The sequence below is a fragment of the Heterodontus francisci genome, chromosome 18, assembly GCF_036365525.1.
Source record: "Heterodontus francisci isolate sHetFra1 chromosome 18, sHetFra1.hap1, whole genome shotgun sequence".
Classification (NCBI taxonomy): Eukaryota; Metazoa; Chordata; class Chondrichthyes; order Heterodontiformes; family Heterodontidae; genus Heterodontus; species Heterodontus francisci.
The window spans coordinates 59,533,189-59,556,314 of NC_090388.1; the positions used below are offsets into that span (position 1 = coordinate 59,533,189).

The window sequence follows — 23,126 nt, forward strand, 5'->3', positions numbered from 1 at the left end:
TAAGAAGCTCAATAATTTCCATCTTCACTGTCCGTGGCACATTATGGATACATCCTGGCAGGACAAAATCACAAATGCGACAATCCTCCCAAGTGTGTTGGCACTAATCAACCAGAGGTGGCTTCGGTGGATCACACACGTCCGCAGGATGGAAGATGGTCGCTTACACAAGGATCTTCTGTATGGTGAGGTAGCTGGGGCTAGATGACCAGTGGGGAGCTCAAAGCTCCGCTTCAAGGATGCTTGCAAGCATGTTGTCTACATGGACTTTAGCAAGGCCTTTGACAAGGTCCCGCATGGTAGGCTGGTCCGGAAGGTTCGAACACATGGGATCCAGGGTGAGCTAGCCAATTGGATACAAAATTGGCTTGGTGATAGGAGTGGAGGGTAGTAGTGGAGGGTTGTTTTTCAGATTGGAGGCTGGTGACCAGTGGTGTGCTGCAGGGATCGGTGCTGAGCCCTCTGTTGTCTGTCATATATATTAATGACTTGGATGTGAATGTAGGGGGCATTGAACTGCTGCAGTCCCTATGTTGATGATGCCCCCACAATGGTATTAAGCAAATAAATTCAGGATTTGACCCAATACGGACTGCAGCAGTTCAATCAGTAAGCTCATTGCCACCTTATCAAGGGAAGTAGGTAACACTATAGGGAGCAATTGCAACAGAAATCTTTGTATCTTTTAAGTAAAAATTGGATAAGTGGGACTAGATTTGGATTGCTCTCGCAAAGAGCGATTAACTGACCTCTTTTGTGCTGTAAACTTCTGAGATTCTGCTTTACCATACACCAGCATTAGTTTAGTTGGCTTGCACCCTGTGCATATGTGTATATGTATTTATATTGATTACAAACTGTCCAACTATAGATCATATTACTTGTGTGACTGAGGATTTCCATTTTGTAAATATTTGTAAAATTCTGATGAATTTGCTGTGGTTGGTTGGCATCCTAACATCTATGAAAGATGACGGACACGCAGCAAACAATCCATTTAGACGGGATGTCTTCTCTTGGTGCACCTTTGTTGACCCAATGACAAATTTTTAAAAAGGACAATATACATCCAAGTCTCTAACAATTCTTCGTGTAAAGCAATTCCTCTTAACTTTCAGACAGCACCTCCCAGCCCTGCAATCTCTACCAATGAAAAAGACAACAGCAGCTTGATCGTGCAAATGCAGTCAACTTCGTGCCACATCAAGTCACACACCATTCTGACTTGGACATATAGTGGCCTTTTTTTTCCATTGTCATTGGGCCATATCCTAAATTTAATTACTTAATACCATTGTGGGAACACCATCAACATACCGTCTGCAACAGATGAGAAAGCCCATTGCCATCTAATCAAGGGAGGTGGGAATAGGCAATAAATCAAAATCATATATAATTTTAAAAACCTCTATAAAAATCTCCTCAGCCGATTTCTGCTCCAATGGAAATATTTCCAGTATCTGAACTATAGCTTTTCCACTATGTAGTCTCTATAGCTTTAATGTTCCTTCGATAATGAGGTGCCAAAAATTGCACACAATCGTCCAACTAACTCTGTCCTAATCACGGTCATGTACAAATGTATAATTTCCACTTTGCACTTGTACCATATGCTCCTACTTTAAAAATCTAAAGTACTTTAAATTATATACAGCACCTGACTGTCTATTCCGCTAACTTGCCTGTGGCCTCAAGTCTTCTATAGTGCTCCCTGCCATTTGCCAAACCTCCTACCTTCATGTTGTCATCAAATTTAGATTTTGTGCTCTCTATGCCCAGATTCAAATCATCTACACATACCTAAAACAGAAACCATGATCGCTGGGGTACACCATTTCCAACTCTGTTTCAATCTGATCACCCATGAATCTTAACCCTTGGTTTCATGTCCATCAGTAAATTTCCTATCCATGCTGCCACATTTCCTCCTATAACAGAAACCTGAATTTTTGTAACATACTTCTGTAAAACACCTCAATTGCCTTCTAAAATTTCATATAGACCATATCTATTGCATTCCCTTTACCCATCAGTCAGTTTTTCAACTAAAGACTCTCTAATTTGTCAAATACAAATTGTCTATCACAATTCAGTGCTGACTGTCCTTGATTATCCATGAAAAGTTTTCTAAATTTTCCATCCCTGGCTTTGGATCTTCTTCATGTTTCATTCTGATTTCACAACCCATTGTTTTCCCATTACTTGCAGAGCAAACTCTAAAGCTCTGTCAGAGTTTGATTGCTTGTCAACATGGGTCCACAGTATAAAAACTCTTGAATACTGAAATCTTCCTCCTTACAAGCCTGGATTGGTACTAAAAATGTTAATTTAATTTATATGTGCTTATTATTCTCACTAAATGATAAACAGAAAATGTAGAACACAACCAGCATCATTATTTGATTATTGCATCTAAGATTTCACTGTAATAGTTTTATTCCAAATTAATTAAGGCTTTTAAAGTGATGGCCTGCTACATTTGTGAAAATAAAAATCAAACATTCACAACAGCTTTTCTAAATCTGGGCAATTTCTTCCCCAAACATATTTGAAATACTGAAAATGTATTTTACACAGCCCAATTAACAACTTGAACAACTAATTCCTCTCTCCCTTTCTCAAAAGCTTTTCTTTTGTCCTTCATTGACACTACATGTCAAATCTCTTCTGGGAGGCCAACTCCACCTTTTGCTACACGATATCTTAGATCGATAAAAAGTATTCCATACTTACTTTCTCTGATTTTCCTCTCCTTTCCTGTAAGAAAGTGCCTGGCTTTCATTTAATACTTCCCTATAATGGCATGGCCAAGGTCAGTGACTCTTCTTGTGGGCGAATCTACCTCCTTACACTCCATGGTACTGAACCACCATGCTGCTCCCCTTCCCTCCACCCTGGGGCTGACCAATTTCTGTACATCTTTCGATGACTTTAGATACTCCTGCAATGAATTTCCATTTGATGTTCAAGGCTTTATTGTAAACTGGAAGATTTTCAACCAGATTACAAGTATTAAAGATTGAATGAAGAAAAAATTAACAATGGTAACTACTGCCAAAAGTTATGAAAGCATATTAATACAATTAAAAGATTGATCGTAGCCATGAAGGAGAGAGAATCATTTACATCAAGTCTTCCTCCAGCACAATCTGCATGCAGATGTTATGAAGTATATTGTCGAAGCTTACCATATCATTAGTAACAGGTAATCTCTTGCGCAACAGTGATGTCACAACCTCTACTATGGCATCATGGAGTTTTGGAAAACGGAGCAATTCCTTAAGAAGGAACACAAAATACAGCATCACAAGCTCAACATTCAGACTGAATGAGGAGAATTCATCATTCCACATAAAATAATGGCCAATGATCCGTTCTGCTGAATAGATCAATTTCAGTCAAACTGGGTGAACTAACTAGGTCTGGGACATTACAAATATCCAAACCATTCATATCCAAAGTTTATTTTATGTTCGTCGGTTCTAAGGTGATGAAGAACACATCCTGCCAGAGTGGGAAAATTTAACAGGTGTATTTATTGTTGACTATTTTGCTACATTGTTTTTCTTATTCATATGCACCAGTTCTCAACAAAGTCCCCTGAACTGAATCAATCAAGTTAATTCCTCCCAAAAATATCTTCAGCAACCACTATTTAAATAACAGTTGTGGCATGAGACACCAATTAAGTGGCCTGTGTACCTGTGTACTGTATGTGCTGCAATGTTGTATAATCCTTTGCATTTCCTCATGGACCAGTTCAACACATCGTAAGCTGGGCTCCTCCAGACGTTTGATCTGTCGTTTCACTAACAACTCGAATGAGATTTCAGGAACAAAAAGTGCTGGACGTGGACCCTAAACAAAGCAGATCTAGTTAACAATTCCTCCTGAGATAAAAAATTTATAACGCTTAAGTTCTAAACAGAACCGTAAAAATGATGCATCAAAATTCTCTCCTATGACAAATCTCTATACAGACAGCGGCTGATTTGATCAGAAAAGAGGGACAAATGTACAATTACAAGATGTAGAAGATTTTATGCAATTAAGATGAACTAGGAGGCACTGTATTATTGTCAATGAATAGAACAAGTGCCAACACCACAAAAGCAAAACACACATTCCAAACCTGGACCAGTAAGGAATAACCCAAAGTTGTTGATAATGAATGAGGACTGAGCACTGACTACTCACAGTGGCATTTCTAATTGCAGTGAGAATGTCAATAGTGTTGAGTCCACCCAATGCATCTACTGATTCCAAAGTACGTCCGAACGTTTCATGAAAAATGTAGCATATTCTCGCTCCACCACAACTAGAAAGATAAAGAAATTGTAATAGTAAGGCAGTTCTACAATCACTGAAAAATCTTTGGTGAAACCACATTACCTAGAAAATTGTTTTCAATTGATTATATACAATATGTAGAAATAGTTTCATCCCTATGCCCAAGAATCCTCAGCTGTCATATTTGTGATAATGGAAATCCATGCATGTCACACTTGCATCTGATAGCCTCAAATTGCATATTCACTTAAAAAAAAAGCAACAAATCACAACTGAATCAAAGGAACTTGCTAATCAACACCTGACAGAAACAAAAAATTCCTATCAGCAATTTCAAAAAAAAATTGTATCGTGGATTTTCCACTAAGCCTTGCTGATCGGAAAATAAGTTTTGTAACATAGTAAGTGACATAGAAATTACACAACTTTACAGGAGAATGATTAAACCTAGTTAAAGAATTACATTTTTGTGTATAAAATGTGTCTAAAAGCATGTCTGTACTTCTCTCAGGATAGGCTTTGATTTCTCGCTTTCCCAGTCATTATTGGCACATGAAGAAACAATGACTATAACTCACAGCATGCCACAGTCAGAATGTGTGTACTGTGGCAAAAACTTCGACCATGCTTCAGTATGATTGCAGCTAATTTTGCTGCGAGTGTGCGAGCACAGAAGTTGGAACAGTTACAATCAGTTTGTATTTATTAAGAGTTGAAAACAAGGTAAAGTATGAATTCTGGAACTTTTTTGAGATGAGCTTTGATAGGAAAACTATTTTTAGAAGAATACAGAAAGATAAACACACAGTGGAATCTTTACAACTTGCATTTGTTAGAGTCTTTAAAATTATGAATGGTTTGGACAGAATAGTTGTGGAACAAAGAACAGTACAGCACAGGAGCAGGCCATTCGGCCCTCCAAACCTCCAAATCTTGATGCCTGCCTAAACTAAAACCTTCTGCACTTCCGGGATCCGTATCCCTCTATTCCCATCCTATTCATGTATTTGTCAAGATGCCTCTTAAACGTCTCAATGGTACCTGCTTCCACCACCGCCCCCGGCAACAAGTTCCAGGCACTTATCACCCTCTGTGTAAAGAAATTGCCTCGCACATCCCCTCTAAACTTTGCCCCTCTCACCTGAAACCTATGTCCCCTAGTAACTGACTCTTCCACCCTGGGAAAAAGCTTCTAACTATCCACTCTGTCCATGCCGCTTATAACTTTGTAAACCTCTATCATGTCGCCTCTCCACCTCCGTCGTTCCAGTGAAAACAATCCGAGTTTATCCAACCTCTCCTCATAGCTAATGTCCTCCAGACCAGGCAACATCCTGGTAAACCTCGTCTGTACCCTAAGTGTGGCCTAAGTAAAGTTCTGTACAGCTGCAGCATGACTTGCTTATTTTTATACTCTATGCCCCAACCGATTAAGGCAAGCATGCCGTATGCCTTCTTGACTACCTTATCCACCTGCGTTGCCACTTTCAGTGACCTGTGGACCTGTAAGCCCAGTTCTCTCTGCCTGTCAATACTCCTAAGGGTTCTGCCATTTACTGTATACTTCCCACCTGCATTAGACCTTCCAAAATGCATTACCTCACATTTGTCCGGATTAAACTCCATCTGCCATTTCTCCGCCCAAGTCGCCAACCGATCTATATCCTGCTGTATCCTCTGACAATCCTCATCACTGTCCGCAACTCCACCAACCTTTGTGTCGGCCGCAAACTTACTAATCAGACCAGCTACATTTTCCTCCAAATCATTTATATATACTACAAACAGCAAAGGTCCCAGCACTGATCCCTGCGGAACACCACTAGTCACATCCCTCCATTCAGAAAAGCACCCTTCCACTGCTACCCTCTGTCTTCTATGACCGAGCCAGTTCTGTATCCATCTTGCCAGTCCCATGTGACTTCACCTTTTGTATCAGTCTGCCATGAGGGACCTTGTCAAAGGCTTTACTGAAGTCCATATAGATAACATCCACTGCCCTTCCTTCAACAATCATCTTCGTCACTTCCTCAAAAAACTCAATCAAATTAGCGAGACACGACCTCCCCTTCACAAAACCATGCTGCCTCTCGCTAATAAGTCCATTTGTTTCCAAATGGGAGTAAATCCTGTCCCGAAGAATCCTCTCTAATAATTTCCCTACCACTGACGTAAGGCTCACCGGCCTATAATTTCCTGGATTATCCTTGCTACCCTTCTTCCCTTCTTAAACAAAAGGAACGACATTGGCTATTCTCCAGTCCTCTGGGACCTCACCTGTAGCCAATGAGGATGCAAAGATTTCTGTCAAGGCCCCAGCAACTTCTTCCTTGCTTCCCTTAGTATTCTGGGGTAGATCCCATCAGGCCCTGGGGACTTATCTACCGTAATGCTTTGCAAGACACCCAACACCTCCTCCTTTTTGATAATGAGATGACTGAGACCATCTACACTCCCTTCCCTAGGCTCATCATCCACCAAGTCCTTCTCCTTGGTAAATACTGATACAAAGTACTCATTTAGTACCTCGCCCATTTCCTCTGGCTCCACACATAGATTCCCTTCTCTGTCCTTGAGTGGGCCAACTTTTTCCCTGGTTACCCTCTTGCTCTTTATATACATATAAAAAGCCTTGGGATTTTCCTTAATCCTGTTTGCCAATGGCTTCTCATAACCCCTTTTAGCCCTCCTGACTCCTTGCTTAAGTTCCTTCCTACTGTCTTTATATTCCTCAAGGGATTCGTCTGTTCCTAGCCTGCCATCCCTTACGAATGCTTCCTTTTTCTTTTTGACGAGGCTCACAATATCCTGCGTTATCCAAGGTTCCCGAAACTTGCCAAACTTATCCTTCTTCCTCACAGGAACATGCTGGTCCTGGATTCTAATCAACTGACGTTTGAAAGACTCCCACATGTCAGATGTTGATTTACCCTCAAACAGCCGCCCCCAATCTAAATTCTTCAGTTCCTGCCTAATATTGTTATAATTAGCCTTCCCCCAATTTAGCACCTTCACCCGAGGACTACTCTTATCCTTATCCACAAGTACCTTAAAACATATGGAATTATGGTCACTGTTCCCGAAATGCTCCCCTACTGAAACTTCGACCACCTGGCCGGGCTCATTCCCCAATACCAGGTCCAGTACAGCCCTTCCCCAGTTGGACTATCTATGTATTGTTTCAAGAAGCCCTCCTGGAGGCTCCTTACAAATTCTGCCCCATCCAAGCCCCTAGCACTAAGTGAGTCCCAGTCAATATAGGGGAAGTTAAAATCACCCACCACTACAACCCTGTTACCTTTACATCTTTCCAAAATCTGTCTACATATCTGCTCCTCTACCTCCCGCTGGCTGTTGGGAGCCCTGGAGTAAACCCCCAACACTGTGACTGCACCCTTCCTATTCCTGAGCTCCACCCATATTGCCTCACTGCATGACCCCTCCGAGGTGTCCTCCCGCAGTACAGCTGTGATATTCTCCTTAACCAGTAATGCAACTCCCCCACCCCTTTTACATCCCCCTCTACCCCGCCTGAAGCTTCTAAATCCTGGAACATTTAGCTGCCAATCCTGTCCTTCCCTCAACCAAGTCTCTAATAGCAACAACATCATAGTTTCAAGTACTAATCCAAGCTCTAAGTTCATCTGCCTTACCTGTTATACTTCTTGCATTGAAACAAATGCACTTCAGACCACCAGTCCCGCTATGCTCCGCAACATCTCCCTGCCTGCTCTTCCTCTTAGTCTTACTGGCCTTATTTACTAGTTCCCCTCATTTATTTCACTTGCTGTCCTACTGCTCTGGTTCCCACCCCCCTGCCACACTAGTTTAAACCCTCCCGAGTGACGCTAGCAAACCTCGCAGCCAGGATATTTGTGCCCCTCCAGTTTAGATGCAACCCGTCCTTCTCGTACAGGTCCCATCTGTCCCTGAAGAGATCCCAATGGTCCAGATATCTGAAACCCTCCCTTCTACACCAGCTGTTCAGTCACGTGTTTAGCTGCACTATCTTCCTATTTCTAGCCTCACTGGCACGTGGCACAGGGAGTAATCCTGAGATTACAACCGTAGAGGTCCTGTCTTTTAACTTTCTACCTAACTCCCTAAACTCCCCCTGCAGGAACTCATCACTCTTCCTGCCTATGTTATTGGTACCGATGTGTACCACAACCTCTGGCTGTTCACCCTCCCCCTTCAGAATGCCCCCTGTCCGTTCAGAGACATCCTTGACCCTGGCACCAGGGAGGCAACATACCATCCTGGAGTCTCTTTCATGTCCACAGAAGCGCCTATCTGTGCCCCTGACTATAGAGTCCCCTATAACTATTGCTCTTCTGCGCTTTGTCCCTCCCTGCTGAACAACAGTGCCAGCCGTGTTTCCACTTGTGGGAAAATCCAAAACTAGGGGCTATACTACAAGATACTGACGAATAAATCTAATAGGAAAATAAGGAGAATTTTGTTTACTCAGGGTGGTGAGAATGTGGAACATGTTACCACAAGATGTGGTTGAGGAAAACAGTTTGGATGCTTTCAAAAAGTAACTAGACGATTACATGAGAGAAAAAGGAATGGAAAGATACTCTGAACATATGAGATGTGTAGATAGAATGGGAGGAGATTGGTGTGCAGTATAAACAGCAGCACCAACTAGTTGAGCTGAATGGCCTGTGTCTGCACTGTTTGTTCTATGTGATTCTATTCAAAAGAGACTTTAAAGTGGAAAATGCACTAAAATGCATTAGAAGCATGAGGAAAATAACAATTCTTCATATAAACATATTTAAGTAACTGTGGTGTTTATTTGTAAATGTTAAGTGGTTAGGAAAAATCTTTTCCCCTCAACAACCAATCAAAAAGCAATTGCTTCACAGTATGTGGCGAAACCTCTTATGAACTTTTCTCCAATTCCTTTCATTAAAGTATGCTCTGCTCTCCCACTTCCACACTCAAACCTTGTCTGTCCACTCAGGCCTGTTTTGTTTGATTGTTCACTCTACAGTATTCCACCATCCCAAACCTGTTTGTGCTCTAGCCTTAGTCCCTGTTGCCAGCTTCTTGAGTCGTCAATTAGTGGTCTGAAGATGTATTCTGTGTTACATGGAATAAGACCCCCACTAAAAAAGAGAATGCTCTCTGAGGTATCAAGAATAATGTCACAAGATTTCCAATAGTCTATATTAAAAAGCCTTGTATAAAGTGCATTTCCAGTAGCATGGATTTCTTGTAATACTTTGTTGTCAGTCTATTTCCATTCTGCCCAACTGTAACACTGCTCCATCGCACGTAGACATGTTATTTTTTGTGTCTATTTATTATACTTCTCTCAGATTGGATTATTCTCAACACGTTATCCTCACATTCAGAGTGGTTCTCCAAGATGCACCTCCCATGCCTGACAGTAACCTGAAAATCCACTGGTTTACATGCTGCAGCTCTTGCTTCCAATAAATCACATAGCAAGTCTTTATTCAACTAATATTAATTCTTCCTCCTTCAATATTAACTATTATTCATTTATCACATTCACTGTTTTTTGAAAATGCTGTTTTCCCTTCCAAACTCCCTGCATGCTTCCCACATCTTTCAACAGAACCTGTATCCAATATTGAACATCTCACCCAAGGTTACTTATGCCAGTTTTCTATCTCACTTCTTTATCGTGATTAAAATACTTAGCATTGTTATGAAGGTGCTTCTGTTTTTTGTTAAAATATTTTCTGAGGAATTCATAGTCAAACTGAAGAAATGTTGGACCAGTTTTTTAAAAAAAAGATATACAGCACTGAAACAGGCCCTTCGGCCCACCGAGTCTGTGCCGACTGTCAACCACCCATTTATACTAATCCTACACTAATTCCATATTCCTACCATTCCATTTTCCAAGAGGTCATCAAGATGTATGTATTGTGTGTTATATGGAATATGTACACTGAAAGAACTGGTTTGGCAACAACGTTTATCGGTTGTCATGTGACTCAAGTTAAAAATAGAAGATACCCTGGTAACTGGAGAAGATGTGGACAGAGAAGTGACAGGCTCGTCCCTCGATAGGACAAGCCCGGGAACAGTAGAGTACACCTGAGAGAGCAGCAGACTTGCAAGCTTTTAATTGTAGTGTCAGTGTTTACCTTCTGGAATGAGATAAAGTCAAACCTGCTGAAGGAGAAGAGAATTCCCAAGGAAGGAGAGAAGATCACAACCCAACTCCGCTTTCTAGCACCTCTCTAAAGGACCCTGAGAAGTCCACTGTGGCAACTCATCTCATCTTCTGTTTTTGAAGAAAAGCCTGCTAAATTAACTCTCAACGCCGCCTGAAAAGAACTGTTCTAAAAGATTTCAGTGACCTCTCTACGTGTACTCAGAGGCCAGACATGATGTCAGTTTTGGAACAACATATCTCACCTGCTGTTTTCTTCAAGAATGAGCAAGTATTCAGCCCAAGTGTTTTTTTTGTCTGTAACAGAGCTCTGAACAAAAATCCCTTTTATTTTTCCTGTTAACCAGTGCATTCATATGTGTGTGTATATGTATATGTATGTGAGAGAGAGAGAGAGGGAGGGAGGGAGGGAGGGAGGGGCTAAGATAAAAAGGGAACTTAAAACTGTGTTTATGCTTTACTTCATTACTGGTTAAGGCTTGTTTAATAATTAATGAACAAAAAACATGGTCAGTTTAAGAAACCTGGTTAGTGTATTTTATTCTGGGAAAAATAGAGTATATGATTAACCGTATCAGTAAGTGGGAAAATTTAAATTGTGACCCGTGGAGAAGTGGGACTAGAATAAACAGTGCACTCCTCCCGCCTCGGTCGTAACATATAATTGGGGGCGCTCTTGCTGGGATAAACCCCAATGCCAACGCCGTACATTTTGAGTGGGGTAATAATAATTGGAAAAGAAAAAAACAACCAGGTTTCTTGTGCAACAGAATAAAGTTTGCTCTGTTGGAATGTCTTTAACAGTTGTTGTGACCTTTTTGGGGAAGGAGGATGTATCCGAGTGATTTGAGAAACTTAACCAAGACTAGACTAAAGGATTTAGCAGAATTATTGGTGTTACAGTTAAAACCAGGAGCTAAGAAAGCAGACATCATTGCAGTAATAGCATTTGCAATTAGAAGGCAGCAAACCACATGGTAGTACAGTTGAATTAGCTAAAATTCAGTTACAGATGAAGCAGCTTGAACTTGACAAAGAAAAAGCAATGAAAATTTTAAAAAGTTTGAGCTTGAAAGAGAACTGACAATTAAAAAACTTGAACTTGATAGAGAGGAAGATAAAGAGGAAAGAGAATACCAGATTAGAGAAAAAAAAAGGATGCCCTTGACCCCGATGAAAATGCTGATGGGGACAGATCTGGATCCAGACCAGGACTCAGCGGAGAGCTGTTTAAATTTGTGCAAGCCCTTCCTAAGTTTAAGGAAAGGGACATACAGACATTTTTTGTTTCTTTTGAAAAGATAGCCAGACAGATGAAGTGGCCGAAGGAATGCTGAACACTGCTTATGCAAAGCAGATTGATGGGCAGAGCTCATGAAGCTTACACCATGCTTTCCGAGGAGGCTTCTGCAGATTATGAGATGGAAAAAAGGCTATTCTCGCTGCGTATGAGATAGTCCCTGAAGCTCACCGACAGAAATTTCAGAACTTCCAGAGATTATCTGGGCCGACTTGTATGGAATTTGAGAGGGTAAAGCAAAGTAATTTTGATCGCTGGATACAGGCAGTAAAAGTAGAGGCCACGTATGAGAACCTTAGGGAACTAATTCTCCTGGAAGAATTAAAAAAATTCACTCCCTCCGTTAGTAACAACACATGTAGAGAACCAGAAAGTTTCAACGACCAGGCAGGCAGCAGAACTTGCTGATCATTTTGAGCTTGTGTACAAGCCCAAAACCTTTGTCAGTCACCCCCACAAACCCGAGAAGGATAGATGGTGGGAGGATGAAAGGAAGGCAAGTAGCTGGGGACAAGAAGGGACAGCTGGGAACAAACTGTAATCTCCTCCTCAGGCCAGAAAGGAAGATGCTGCGGGTGGAAGTTTGGTCCGCAAGCCGAACTGTTATCATTGTCGCAAGGTGGGACATCTTCGTGCAGAATGCTGGAAGTTGCGGGATAAACCCATGGGACTTACTGGGGTACACAAGGCCAATGCAGAGAAAGGGGCCCTGACTGGCAGTACGACAGATCAGGTTGTAGCTCTGACTGCAGCTGTAAGGCTAAATACAAAAACCAATGTCAGTGCAGGGGTTGTGAATTAGAAACCGGAGAGTTATAGGGAATTCTTGTCAAAAGGAAAAGCAATTCCTTATCCCTCAAATGAGACAGGTAAGCCTATAGTTATACTTAGGGATACAAGAACCACCCAAATTCTTTTGCTGGGGAAAGGCATAACATTTCCACCAGACAGCACACTGAATGTCACAGTCCTAGTGAATGGCATTAGCTGGGAGTATATACCCGCACCTTTGTATCGGGTGACCTTATGTCTATAACGGTAACTGCAGGAGTTGTCCATAGTTTGCCAGTAGACAGAGTTGACCTACTAATGGGGAATGATTTGGCCAGAGTGAAAGTAGTAGCTTCGCCAGTAGTTACGGAAAGACCCAGTGAAGTTAGAGAGACAGAACAGTTACAGGAAAAGTTTCCAGGAATTGTTCCTTCATGGGTAGTAACCCGAGCAATGGCTAAACAAGTTCCATTGTTGGAGGTAAAATTAGCACCACCATCAGATAGTCGAATATCTGAAACTTTCTTTGGGGATTTGGACAATCCAAAGGAAATGTTTCATAAATCTTCTCTGATCACAGCTCAGTAAGCTGATCCAGAGTTAAAGTGGCACCATCAGCTCTAAACAGAAGCTGAGGCAAAAGAAGTTCCAGAAGGCTATTATATTAAAAATGGGATTTTGAGGAGGAACTGGAGACCTCCTCACACACCTGCGGACAAAGGATGGACAGTAGTTCATCAGATAGTGGTACCACCGAAGTATCGCTGGGAACTATTAAGGATGGCGCATGAAATTCCTATAGCGGGACATGTGGGGATCTGGAAGACCCAATCCCGTATAAGTCGACATTTTTGCTGGCCAGGTCTTTCCAAGGACCTGGTGCAGTTTTGTAAAACGTGCCAGATTGTGGGAAAACCACAAACTGCCATAAAACTGGCACCTTTAATTCGCGTACCAGCTTTTGGAGAACCATTTCGTAGGCTGTTGGTAAACTGTGTAGGACCCTTACCGAAAACATAAGCGGGACACCAATATATACACATTATCATAGATATGGTTACTAGGTTCCCAGAGGCCATTCCCTTGAGATCAATTTCTGCTAAGGTAGTAGAGAAGTTAACCCAGTTCTTCACTAGATATGGATTACCAATTGAGATTCAGTTGGATCATGGTTCCAATTTTATATCTAAAATTTTTCAGTAAGTTTTGGGTACTTTGGGTAGAACGCAGTTAAAATCTTCAGCATACCACCCAAGAGCTTTAGAAACGTACCATCAGACCCTCAAAACGATGATCAGGGCTTACCGTCATGAATATCCCCATGATTGGGATAAAGGGCTAGAATTTCTTTTGTTTGTCACTAGAGATTCACCTAATGAGTCTACAAGTTTTAGTCCTTTTGAGTTAGTTTACGGACATGAGATAAGAGGCCCTCGAAAACTCATTAAAGAAAGGTTTTTTTAGAACAGAGGGACGAATCTTCTGTGCTAGATTATGTATCTGCGTTCCAGGAGCGGCTCACAAGAGCTTGCAATGTGGCTCAAGAACAGCTATGAAGAAATAGGCAGACAGGCATGCCAAGACCCATACATTCCAACCAGAGGATGAAGTGTTAATATTACTGCCCTTACAGGGTGAAACGTTGAAAGCACGGTTCAGTAGTCCATCTGAAAATGGTCAAAAGAATTGGTAAAGTAAATTATTTGATTGACACCCCTGATCGCCAGAAAAGAATCAGCTGTGTCATATCAATATGCTAAAACAATATTATTGCCAGGAGGATAAGCAAGCACAGGTATATCAGGTAGTAGGGACAGTGAAGGATGAAAGGGATAGTGAGGATGAGGCAGAAGGAGACCAAGACAATTCTCAAACTGAACCTCCTACTATCTGGTTAGCTAATACTGAATTGCTAGGGAGATTGGACACTATGCTTTCACATTTAGATGCAGATCAACGAGAAGACCCAACAAGGCTACTCACAGCATTTAATAGAGTCTGTAGGGATATGCCATGATGTACAACCCTAGCCACACATGATGTGGATGTAGGGGAATCCGTTCCTATAAAACAGCATCCTTACCACTTAAGTCCAGAGAAACAGACCCAAGTAAAAGCAGAAATCCAATACATATTGGAAAACCACCTAATTGAACCCAGTCAAAGCAGCTGGAGTTCCCCAGTAGTATTAGTGCCTAAACCTGATGGTTCAACTAGACTCTGTATAGACTACAGAAAAGCTAATGCAGTAACAAAGGCAGACTCCTTCCCAATACCTCACTTGGAAGACTGTATTGACAGAGTGGGCAATGCCATGTTTCTTACAAAAATAGATTTGTTAAAGGGATACTGGCAAGTTCCTCTAACATCCCAAGCTAAAGGCCTTTGTCAAACCAGATGGTCTTTTCCAGTACCGAGTGATGCCATTCAGGCTAGGAGATGCCCTAGCCACTTTTTAGAGACTAATGAACCTAGGGGTAGCCAGTGTTCATAACTGTGTAGTTTACCTTGATGTCCTGGTAAACAGTGACACTTGGAACAACTGGGGGGGGGGGCTCTGTTTGAAAGGTTGCAGTCGGCTGATTCGGCAATAAACTTTGTGGAAAAATTTAAAAACCAGAATGCTAGACTATTCCGATGGAGTTTACTATTATAACCATATCACAAAGATTATCCAGATTGCGGGCAAAAATGTTATTGCAGATGCTTTATTGAGAATCTAACTTTGTTTGGGTTATCTGAATGAAAAGAGGGTACAGAGCAGAATTGTATGAACTACAAGCAAAGTGTGAATGAGTATGAGCGTGAAAATGTGTTTTAAAATTTTTTATTTTCTATTTTTCCCACACTTTGTAATGAAACGCATTTAAAAATTGTGCTTCATTCCTCTGAGGGTGGAGGTGTTATGAAGGTGCTTCTGTTTTTTGATAAAATATTTTTTGAGGAAGTCATAGTCAAACTGAAGAGATGTTGGACCAGTTTTCCCCCCCCCCCACCCCCACCCCAAGAGAGTACTGAAAGAACAGGTGTGGCAACAATATTTACTGGTTGTCACGTGACAACCCTGGTAACTGGAGAAGATGTGGACAGAGAGGTGACAGGTGCGCCCCTTGATAGGACAAGCCCGGGAGCAGTAGAGTGCACCTGAGAGCAGCAGCAGACTTGTAAGATTTTGGTGTTTACCTTCTGGAATGAAATAAAGTCAAGCCTGCTGAAGGAGAAGAGAATTCCCAAGGAAGGAGAGAAGACCACAACCCAACCCAGCTTTCCAGCACCTCTCTGAAGGACCGTGAGAAGTCCACTATGGCATTTCATCTCGTCTCCTGTTTTTGAAGAAAAGCCTGCTAAATTAATTATCAATGCCACCTGAAAAGAACTGTTCTAAAAGATCTCAGTGACCGGTCTACATGTACTCAGAGGGCAGACTGTATGCCAGTTTTGGAACAATATATTTCATCTGCTGTTTTCTTCAAAAATGAGCATGTATTCAGCCCGTGTTTTTTATTTTGTCTGTAACAGAGCTCTGAACAAAAATCCCTTTTATTTTTCCAGTTAACTGGTGTATGCATGCGAGCGTGAGGAGCTAAGGTTAAAAGGAAACTTTAAAAATTCCAATCTGTGTGTTTATGCTTTACTGGTTAAGGCTTGTTTTACAATAAACTGATTTTTTTTTGTTCATTCGAGAAACCTGGTTAGTGTGTTTGATTCTGGGAAAAAGAGAGTATATGATTGACCATATTGGTAAGTGGGAAAATTTAAATCTATGTTGTGACCTGTGGAGAAGTGGAACTAGAATAAACAGTGCACTCCTCCCACCTCGGTTGTAACAGTATGTTGTAGTCTATTTCTTAACTCCAAGCTGCAAATTACAATAAAAGCATACTATACGCTTCAATCAACTCAGAACTGGTTCCCAGCTCAGTGCTCGTTGTTACTTCTTCTTCTTTGGCCTCCTTGGCTCGGGAGACAATGGGTAAGCGCCTGAAGGTGGTCAGTGGTTTGTGGAGCAGCGCCTGGAGTGGCTATAAAGGCCAATACTAGAGTGACAGACTCTTCCACAGGTGCTGCAGAAAAAATTGGTTGTCGGGGCTGTTACACAGTTGGCTCTCCCCTTGCGCTTCTGTCTTTTTTCCTGCCAACTGCTAAGTCTCTTTGACTCGCCACACTTTAGCCCTGCCTTTATGGCTGCCCGCCAGCTCTGGCGATCGCTGGTAACTGACTCCCACGACTTGTGATCAATGTCACAGGGCTTCATGTCGCGTTTGCAGATGTCTTTAAAGCGGAGACATGGATGGCCGGTAGGTATGATACCAGTGGTAAGTTCGCTGTACAATGTGGTCCTTGGGGATCCTGCCATCTTCCATGCGGCTCACATGGCCAAGCCATCTCAAGCGTGGCTGATTCAGTAGTGTGTATAAGCTGGGGATGTTGGCCGCCTCGAGGACTTCTGTGTTGGAGATGCAGTCCTGCCTCCTGATGCCAAATATTCTCCGGAGGCAGCGAAGATGGAATGAATTGAAACATCGCTCTTGGCTGACATACGTTGTCCAGGCCTCGCTGCCGTAGAGCAAGGTACTGAGGACACAGGCTTGATACACTCGGACTTTTGTGTTCCGTGTCAGTGCACCATTTTCCCACACTCTCTTGGCCAGTCTGGACATAGTAGTGGAAGCCTTTCCCATGCGCTTATTGATTTCTGCATCGAGAGACAGGTTACTGGTGATAGTTGAGCCTAGGTAGGTGAACTCTAGAACCACTTCCAGAGCGTGGTCGCCGATATTGATAGATGGAGCATTTCTGACATCCTGTCCCTTGATGTTCGTTTTCTTGAGGCTGATGGTTAGGCCAAATTCGTTGCAGGCAGTCGCAAACCTGTCTGAGACTCTGCAGACACTCTTCAGTGTTGTTACTAGTAACTGAAGAAATACACAAAAGGCCCACAGTCTTTATTTTCCTGCACCCCGTCCTCCTCAATCCTATCAGATTTTCGCACATTCCAATACACCCTTCCCAATGCCCAGCAATTTCATAACCTCCCTAACACTAACAGACCTTCAACCACTTCCTGTGCTCCTGTACCTCAGCACTCCCCTCAATACTGCAATGGAGTGTCAGCCTGGATTACATACTTAAGTGGAGATTGAATTAACAATCTTTTGGCTCAGCAGCAACTGTGTTACCAACTGAACCAGACATGTACAAAAAGGTAAAAAAAAGTTACATTATTTGCATGTTTACATAGCACAAACCAATTTTGCAAGGCCTCACTTTCAGTGCAGAATCTTGCTGGCAGTGACCAAAAACTGGGTACACATTTCGTGCAATAAAGCTGTGCTATCTGCAGCCTTATTTAAATGAAACAAATATTTGAATTTCAAAGTTTTGTCTCAATACTTTCCTTTATTGCCCTTGGTTGCACTGGCATTTGAATTCCACTAAACTAGGTGGTAATGGTGGAAAATTCTTTGGGTGCAAATGCACAGCACAATTTACAGGAAGAGGAGTTATGAGGGGCCAACAACTGCAGATGTGGCAACAACTGAGGCATTTTCCCACACCAATCACTACCAACAGGGCCAATGATTATCTTCACCACCTGTACTTCACAAGATGAGCTGCAACAGACACGTTCCATCTGCTGCAAAATGCTCTCCAGAGAAAATCTGGAACTTCCACAGAAGTGAATGTTACTGCAGAATGAAGCTTTCCTACCAACAGGTTCTTCCAAACTACCCCAGAGACACCTGACTCATCAGGCAGTCTGTAGTGCATGGATGCATTAAGCAAAAGACAAATACCACTATTGTCAGAAGCAATATCTTCAACACTTGTCATTGCTGGACATCAGCTGTTCAAGGTGAAAAACTTTCATAGGATGGCAGATTTCTCTCGAATCCAAGTCAAGGATGCACTCCTGTGGGCATTAGAGCTCCTCATATCAACCCCACAGCCTACATGAACAGAAAGGGTTCACACTCAAATGAATGTGGGATCTGACTGCATAAAATTATCAACATTAACTGCTATTATTCAGAAGCTGATCTTTCATGGCAGGTAGTCAATAGTGCCGACAATTTTAAGGAAACAACTGGGGTAAAGATGGCTCTAAATTGACCAACACTAATCACTGCATCCAAGTTTGCTGGCCCCACTGAGAAACCTGTCAAGAAAACCCAATATGCCAAATGAGAAATATTAATTTCATCGGTTGGAAAGTTACATTGGACTTTTAATGGAAAAAATCCTACACTTAACTTCTAAAAAAAAAAGACTAGCAGCCAAGATGGCCACTGCAAAATGCCTCTGAAACACAGTTTCATATTCAAAAGGTCTACCCGGAGCCAGAGGTTGGAACAGCATACACCCAGGATAATGGTTTGCTCCAAGTGATTGAATTACCTAAAATGGCTTCATTAGCATGGCAGTCAAGGCAGTCCTAACACATTGACTTTGAAAGAGCAAACCCCTCCAAGTGTAAACTGACATCCTTGGGCCTGTGGTGCCAATTCCTCAACTTGAATTTCATCAGATGGTTCCAGAAAGCCTGAAGCAGCCATGTGACCGTCTGTCCATCTCGAGGGAAGCTGGTTTTGTTTCCCTTGGACAAAGAGACAAGCAGTAACTGAGTGTGCAGCAGCAGAGAAAGCTGTGTGCTTCCCTTTCTCTCTCTCTCTCCAGAAAACATCAAGTTTGAAAACTATCTGCGACTGTGGACCCTCCAAGCCTACAGACTGCTACAGCCAGCGACCAGGGGAAGACAGCCAACTACAGTTCTGCCTCCAAGAAAGCCTTGAGCTGAGTGAGCCAGCCATAACGTGCACTTCAACCAGCTGAGGACTTCAAGAATACAGCTTCAGCTAGAATGCTACCAGATCATCCATTTCACAGACTGTGTATTCAAGTTCCATTTATTCTGGACTTTAATCCAGCCACCAAATCTATTTTTCCCTCTATAATCTATTTGTGTGCATGTGATTCTCGTGTGAATGTGTGCGTGAATGTGTAGCGTATTTTGAATTATTTTTAAATCAGGGTTAGATTGTTAAGTTAATAAACTTACCCCTTTCTTGTTTAAACTCAAGAAAACCTGTCCGATTGGTTCTTTCATGATCACATTAAAGGAAAAAGATAAAACACTCACTGAGGTGGTAAGCACAATCACTGTTTAAAAAAGGAATAAACCCTGTTGCGGTCAAACAAGAGGAAGGACAAAAGGGGAGCCTTTTAAAAAATTATTTCATGGGATGTGGGCGTCGCTGGCAATGCCAGCATTTGTTGCCCATCCCTAATTGCCCTTGAACAATTGAGTGGCTTGCTAGGTCATTTCAAAGGGCATTTAGGAGTCAACCACATCGCTGTGGGTCTGGAGTCACATGTAGGCCGGACCAGGTAAGGATGGCAGATTTCCTTCCCTAAAGGACATTAGTGAACCAGATGGGCTTTTACAACAATCAAGGATAGTTTTATGGCACCATTACTGAGACTAGTTTTCAATTCCAGATTTTTAAAAAATTAATTAATTGAATTTAAATTCCACCAGCTGCCATGATAGGATTTGAACCCATGTCCCCAGCGCACTAGCCTGGACCTCTTGATTACTAGTTCAGTGACATTACCACTGCGCCACCACCTCCCCTCCTCACCTGGCTGTAACAAACCCCCAACAGAAAAGGAGTGCCTCAAGCTGGATGCTTCAACATCTGATTGCTGTTCCTTAGCTGCCAGCGCCCCTGCAAGTGTGCCATCCGGTTTGGGTAAAATGGGCATGCACCATGGGCAATAGCTGCTAAATGTTAATGAACAACATTTGGGATATACCTCAGAGGAGCACTAAAGCTAAACGTACAGGATAACAAAATAGCAGCATACTTACAGTTCTGAAGTTTCAATATATTTTGCTGTTCCCTCAATTGTGTGGCAATATTCTGCTGCGAACTTGGTGATGAGCTGCAAGAGTGTCGCACTCTTGTCCTCCACTGGTTCGCCATAGCTGTTCAGTAAAGACTGATACTGAGCAGCCAGGACATTTATCCTGGTCTTGAGCTCTGGCAAGCAATCTCGGATATGATGCATTAGCAATCTACAAAAATAAAATTAAACATATTAATAAAACTCTCTCAGGCCAAAGAATTTAGAGAATCATCTAGACATTACAATATAGAAACAACACCTAGCTCAATTAGTTACAGCACTCAGTGGCCACTGTCATTGCCCCTGACTTTATCGGCAGAACAACTAAGTTGGAGCAGTGCAGTTTGGAGGTTTACCTGCACAAGTAGTTGGCACAGAAGATTCCAAATCCTTTCAGAAAATTTGAGGTGTACAAAGACAACCTACAACATTTTTAGGAAAATAAGCTGAACCATGGCCAGTGACAGAAACCTAAAAAAAAGTGGGGGGGGAAATAGCAATTTTACGCATGTCCTTTCTAGATGATGCTAGAGGCATAAACAAATGAGTCAACAAACTTCAATGAGAGCTCCTTGCAGATTTTCCTGGGTGCCCAGTGATGACACTGGTTAAAAAATAAAAGCCCATGTGATCCACGGAAATGTAGCAAGGTGGATACAAAATTGGCTCAGAGGCAGGAAACAAAGGGTAATTACTGACGGGTGTTTTTGCAATTGGAGGGCTGTTCCCAGTGGCGTTCCACAAGGCTCAGTACTGGGTCTCCTGCTTTTTGCGGGATATATTAACGATTTGGACGTAAAAGTAGGGGGCATGATCAAGATGTTTGCAGACGACACAAGCGTTGGCCGTGTGGTATATAGCGAGGAGGATAGCTGTAGGCCGCAGGAAGATATCGATGGACTGGTCAGATGGGCAGACAAGTGGCAAATGGAATTCAACCTGGAAAAGTGTGATGTGATGCATTTGGGGAGGTCAAACAAGGCAAAGGAATACATGGCCACAATTTGAGTACTATGTGTAGTTCTGATCACCTCATTACAGAAAGGATGTAACTGCATTAGAGACGGTACAGAGGAAATTAACAAAGATGTTGCCGGGACTAGAGAAATGCAGCTATGAGGAAAAATTGGATAGGCTGGGGTTGTTCTCCTTGCAACAAAGATGACTGAGGGGAGATTTGATTGAAATGTACAAAATTGTGAGGGACTTGGATAGAGTGGATGCGAAGAACCTATTTACATTAGCAGAGAGGTCAGTGACTGGAGGCATAGATTTAAAGTGATTGGTAGAAAGATTAGAGGGGAGACGAGGAAAATTTCTTTCCACCCAGAGGTGGTGGGGGTCTGGAACTCATGGCCTGAGTGGATAGTAGAGGCAAAAACCCTCAACTTATTTAAAAGCTGTCTAAAGTGTTGTAACCTGCAGGGCTACGGACCAAATGATGGAAGGTGGAATTAGACTGGGTGGCTCATTTTTTGGCCAGCGCAGACATGATGGGTCAAGTGGCCTTTTTCTGTGCCGTAAACATTCTATTCTAGATGAAGGTGCCATCTCTGGAACATGGCATGCACAGAAACAAGCTTTGCATTTTGACTCCTTTTGATAGTTACAACAGTTCAACAAAACATTACCTATTCAACGTTTTGGCCAAATACTTGGTTCCATTTCTGTTAGCAAGAGAGGGGTATTTTTTTTGCAGAAAAGCATGTTCATCCTTTAAAGCATCTGCCACAATTTTCTTATTGTTGATGTCTAGCTGACTCCTGAAGAATACACACAAACATGTTTTCAATATCGTAGTTTACACGCTTCCATTTGTAACATGAGAATTGCGATAAGCAAAATGTATCAACCAGTCCCAGAAGCAGCGAGGGACAGTAAAAACAAATGTGTATTTTCATTAATGTCAACAAATATTCCTGTTAAAACACATCACATCTGAGCAGCGCAAAGACGCAGCAGTTTCACTATCACAAAATAACAGTTCACAAGTACCATCATCTCTCCCCAGAAATAGCTGTAAATCAGGAAATGGAAGGGAGAGAGGAACTCAAAATTACAATCACCAGGGAAGCGGTACTGAGCAAATCGTTACAGCTGCGAACTGACAGGTCCCCGGGTGCTGATGGACTTCATCCTAGGGTCCTAAAAGAAGTGGCGAGTGAGATAGTCCATGTGTTGATTTTAATTTTCCAAAATTCCCTAGATTCAGGGAAGGTTCCATTTGATTGGAAAATAGCAAATGTAACTCCTTTATTCAAAAAGGGAGGGAGACAAAAAGCAGGAAACTACAGGCCAGTTAGTTTAACATCTGTCTTAGGAAAAATGTTAGAAGCTGTTATTAAAGACATTATAGCAGAGCACTTAGAAAAGTTCAAGGTAATCAGGTAGAGTCAACATGGTTTCGTGAAAGGGAAATCATGTTAAACAAATTTATTGGAGTTCTTTGAAGTAACATGCTGTGGATAAAGGGAAACTGGTGGATGTACTGTACTTAGATTTCCAGAAGGCATTTGATAAGGAGCCACATTAAGGGTTATTGCGGAAAATAAAAGTTCTGGCACGGGGGTAACATATTGGCATGGGTAAAAGATTGGCTAGCTAATAGGAACCAGAGAGAGAGTAGGCATAAATGGATCATTTTCTGGTTGACAAGCTGTAACCAGTGCTGTGCCACAGGGATCAGCGCTGGGG

The 23,126-nt window shown here is 42.1% G+C and overlaps 1 protein-coding gene across 1 annotated transcript in view; it reads right to left on the reverse strand.

The window, feature by feature from the left end:
- LOC137379353 (dynamin-1-like protein) overlaps positions 1-23,126 on the reverse strand; it is a 120,040-nt gene that overhangs the window by 66,979 nt on the left and 29,935 nt on the right. Inside the window, exons 8-13 of the mRNA XM_068050058.1 lie at positions 22,064-22,195; positions 20,395-20,601; positions 4,198-4,318; positions 3,703-3,858; positions 3,189-3,278; positions 1,735-1,800 (exon numbers count right to left, since the gene is read on the reverse strand). Of these exons, the coding sequence (XP_067906159.1) occupies positions 1,735-1,800; positions 3,189-3,278; positions 3,703-3,858; positions 4,198-4,318; positions 20,395-20,601; positions 22,064-22,195 (772 nt within the window). The remainder of the gene's footprint in view (positions 1-1,734; positions 1,801-3,188; positions 3,279-3,702; positions 3,859-4,197; positions 4,319-20,394; positions 20,602-22,063; positions 22,196-23,126) is intronic.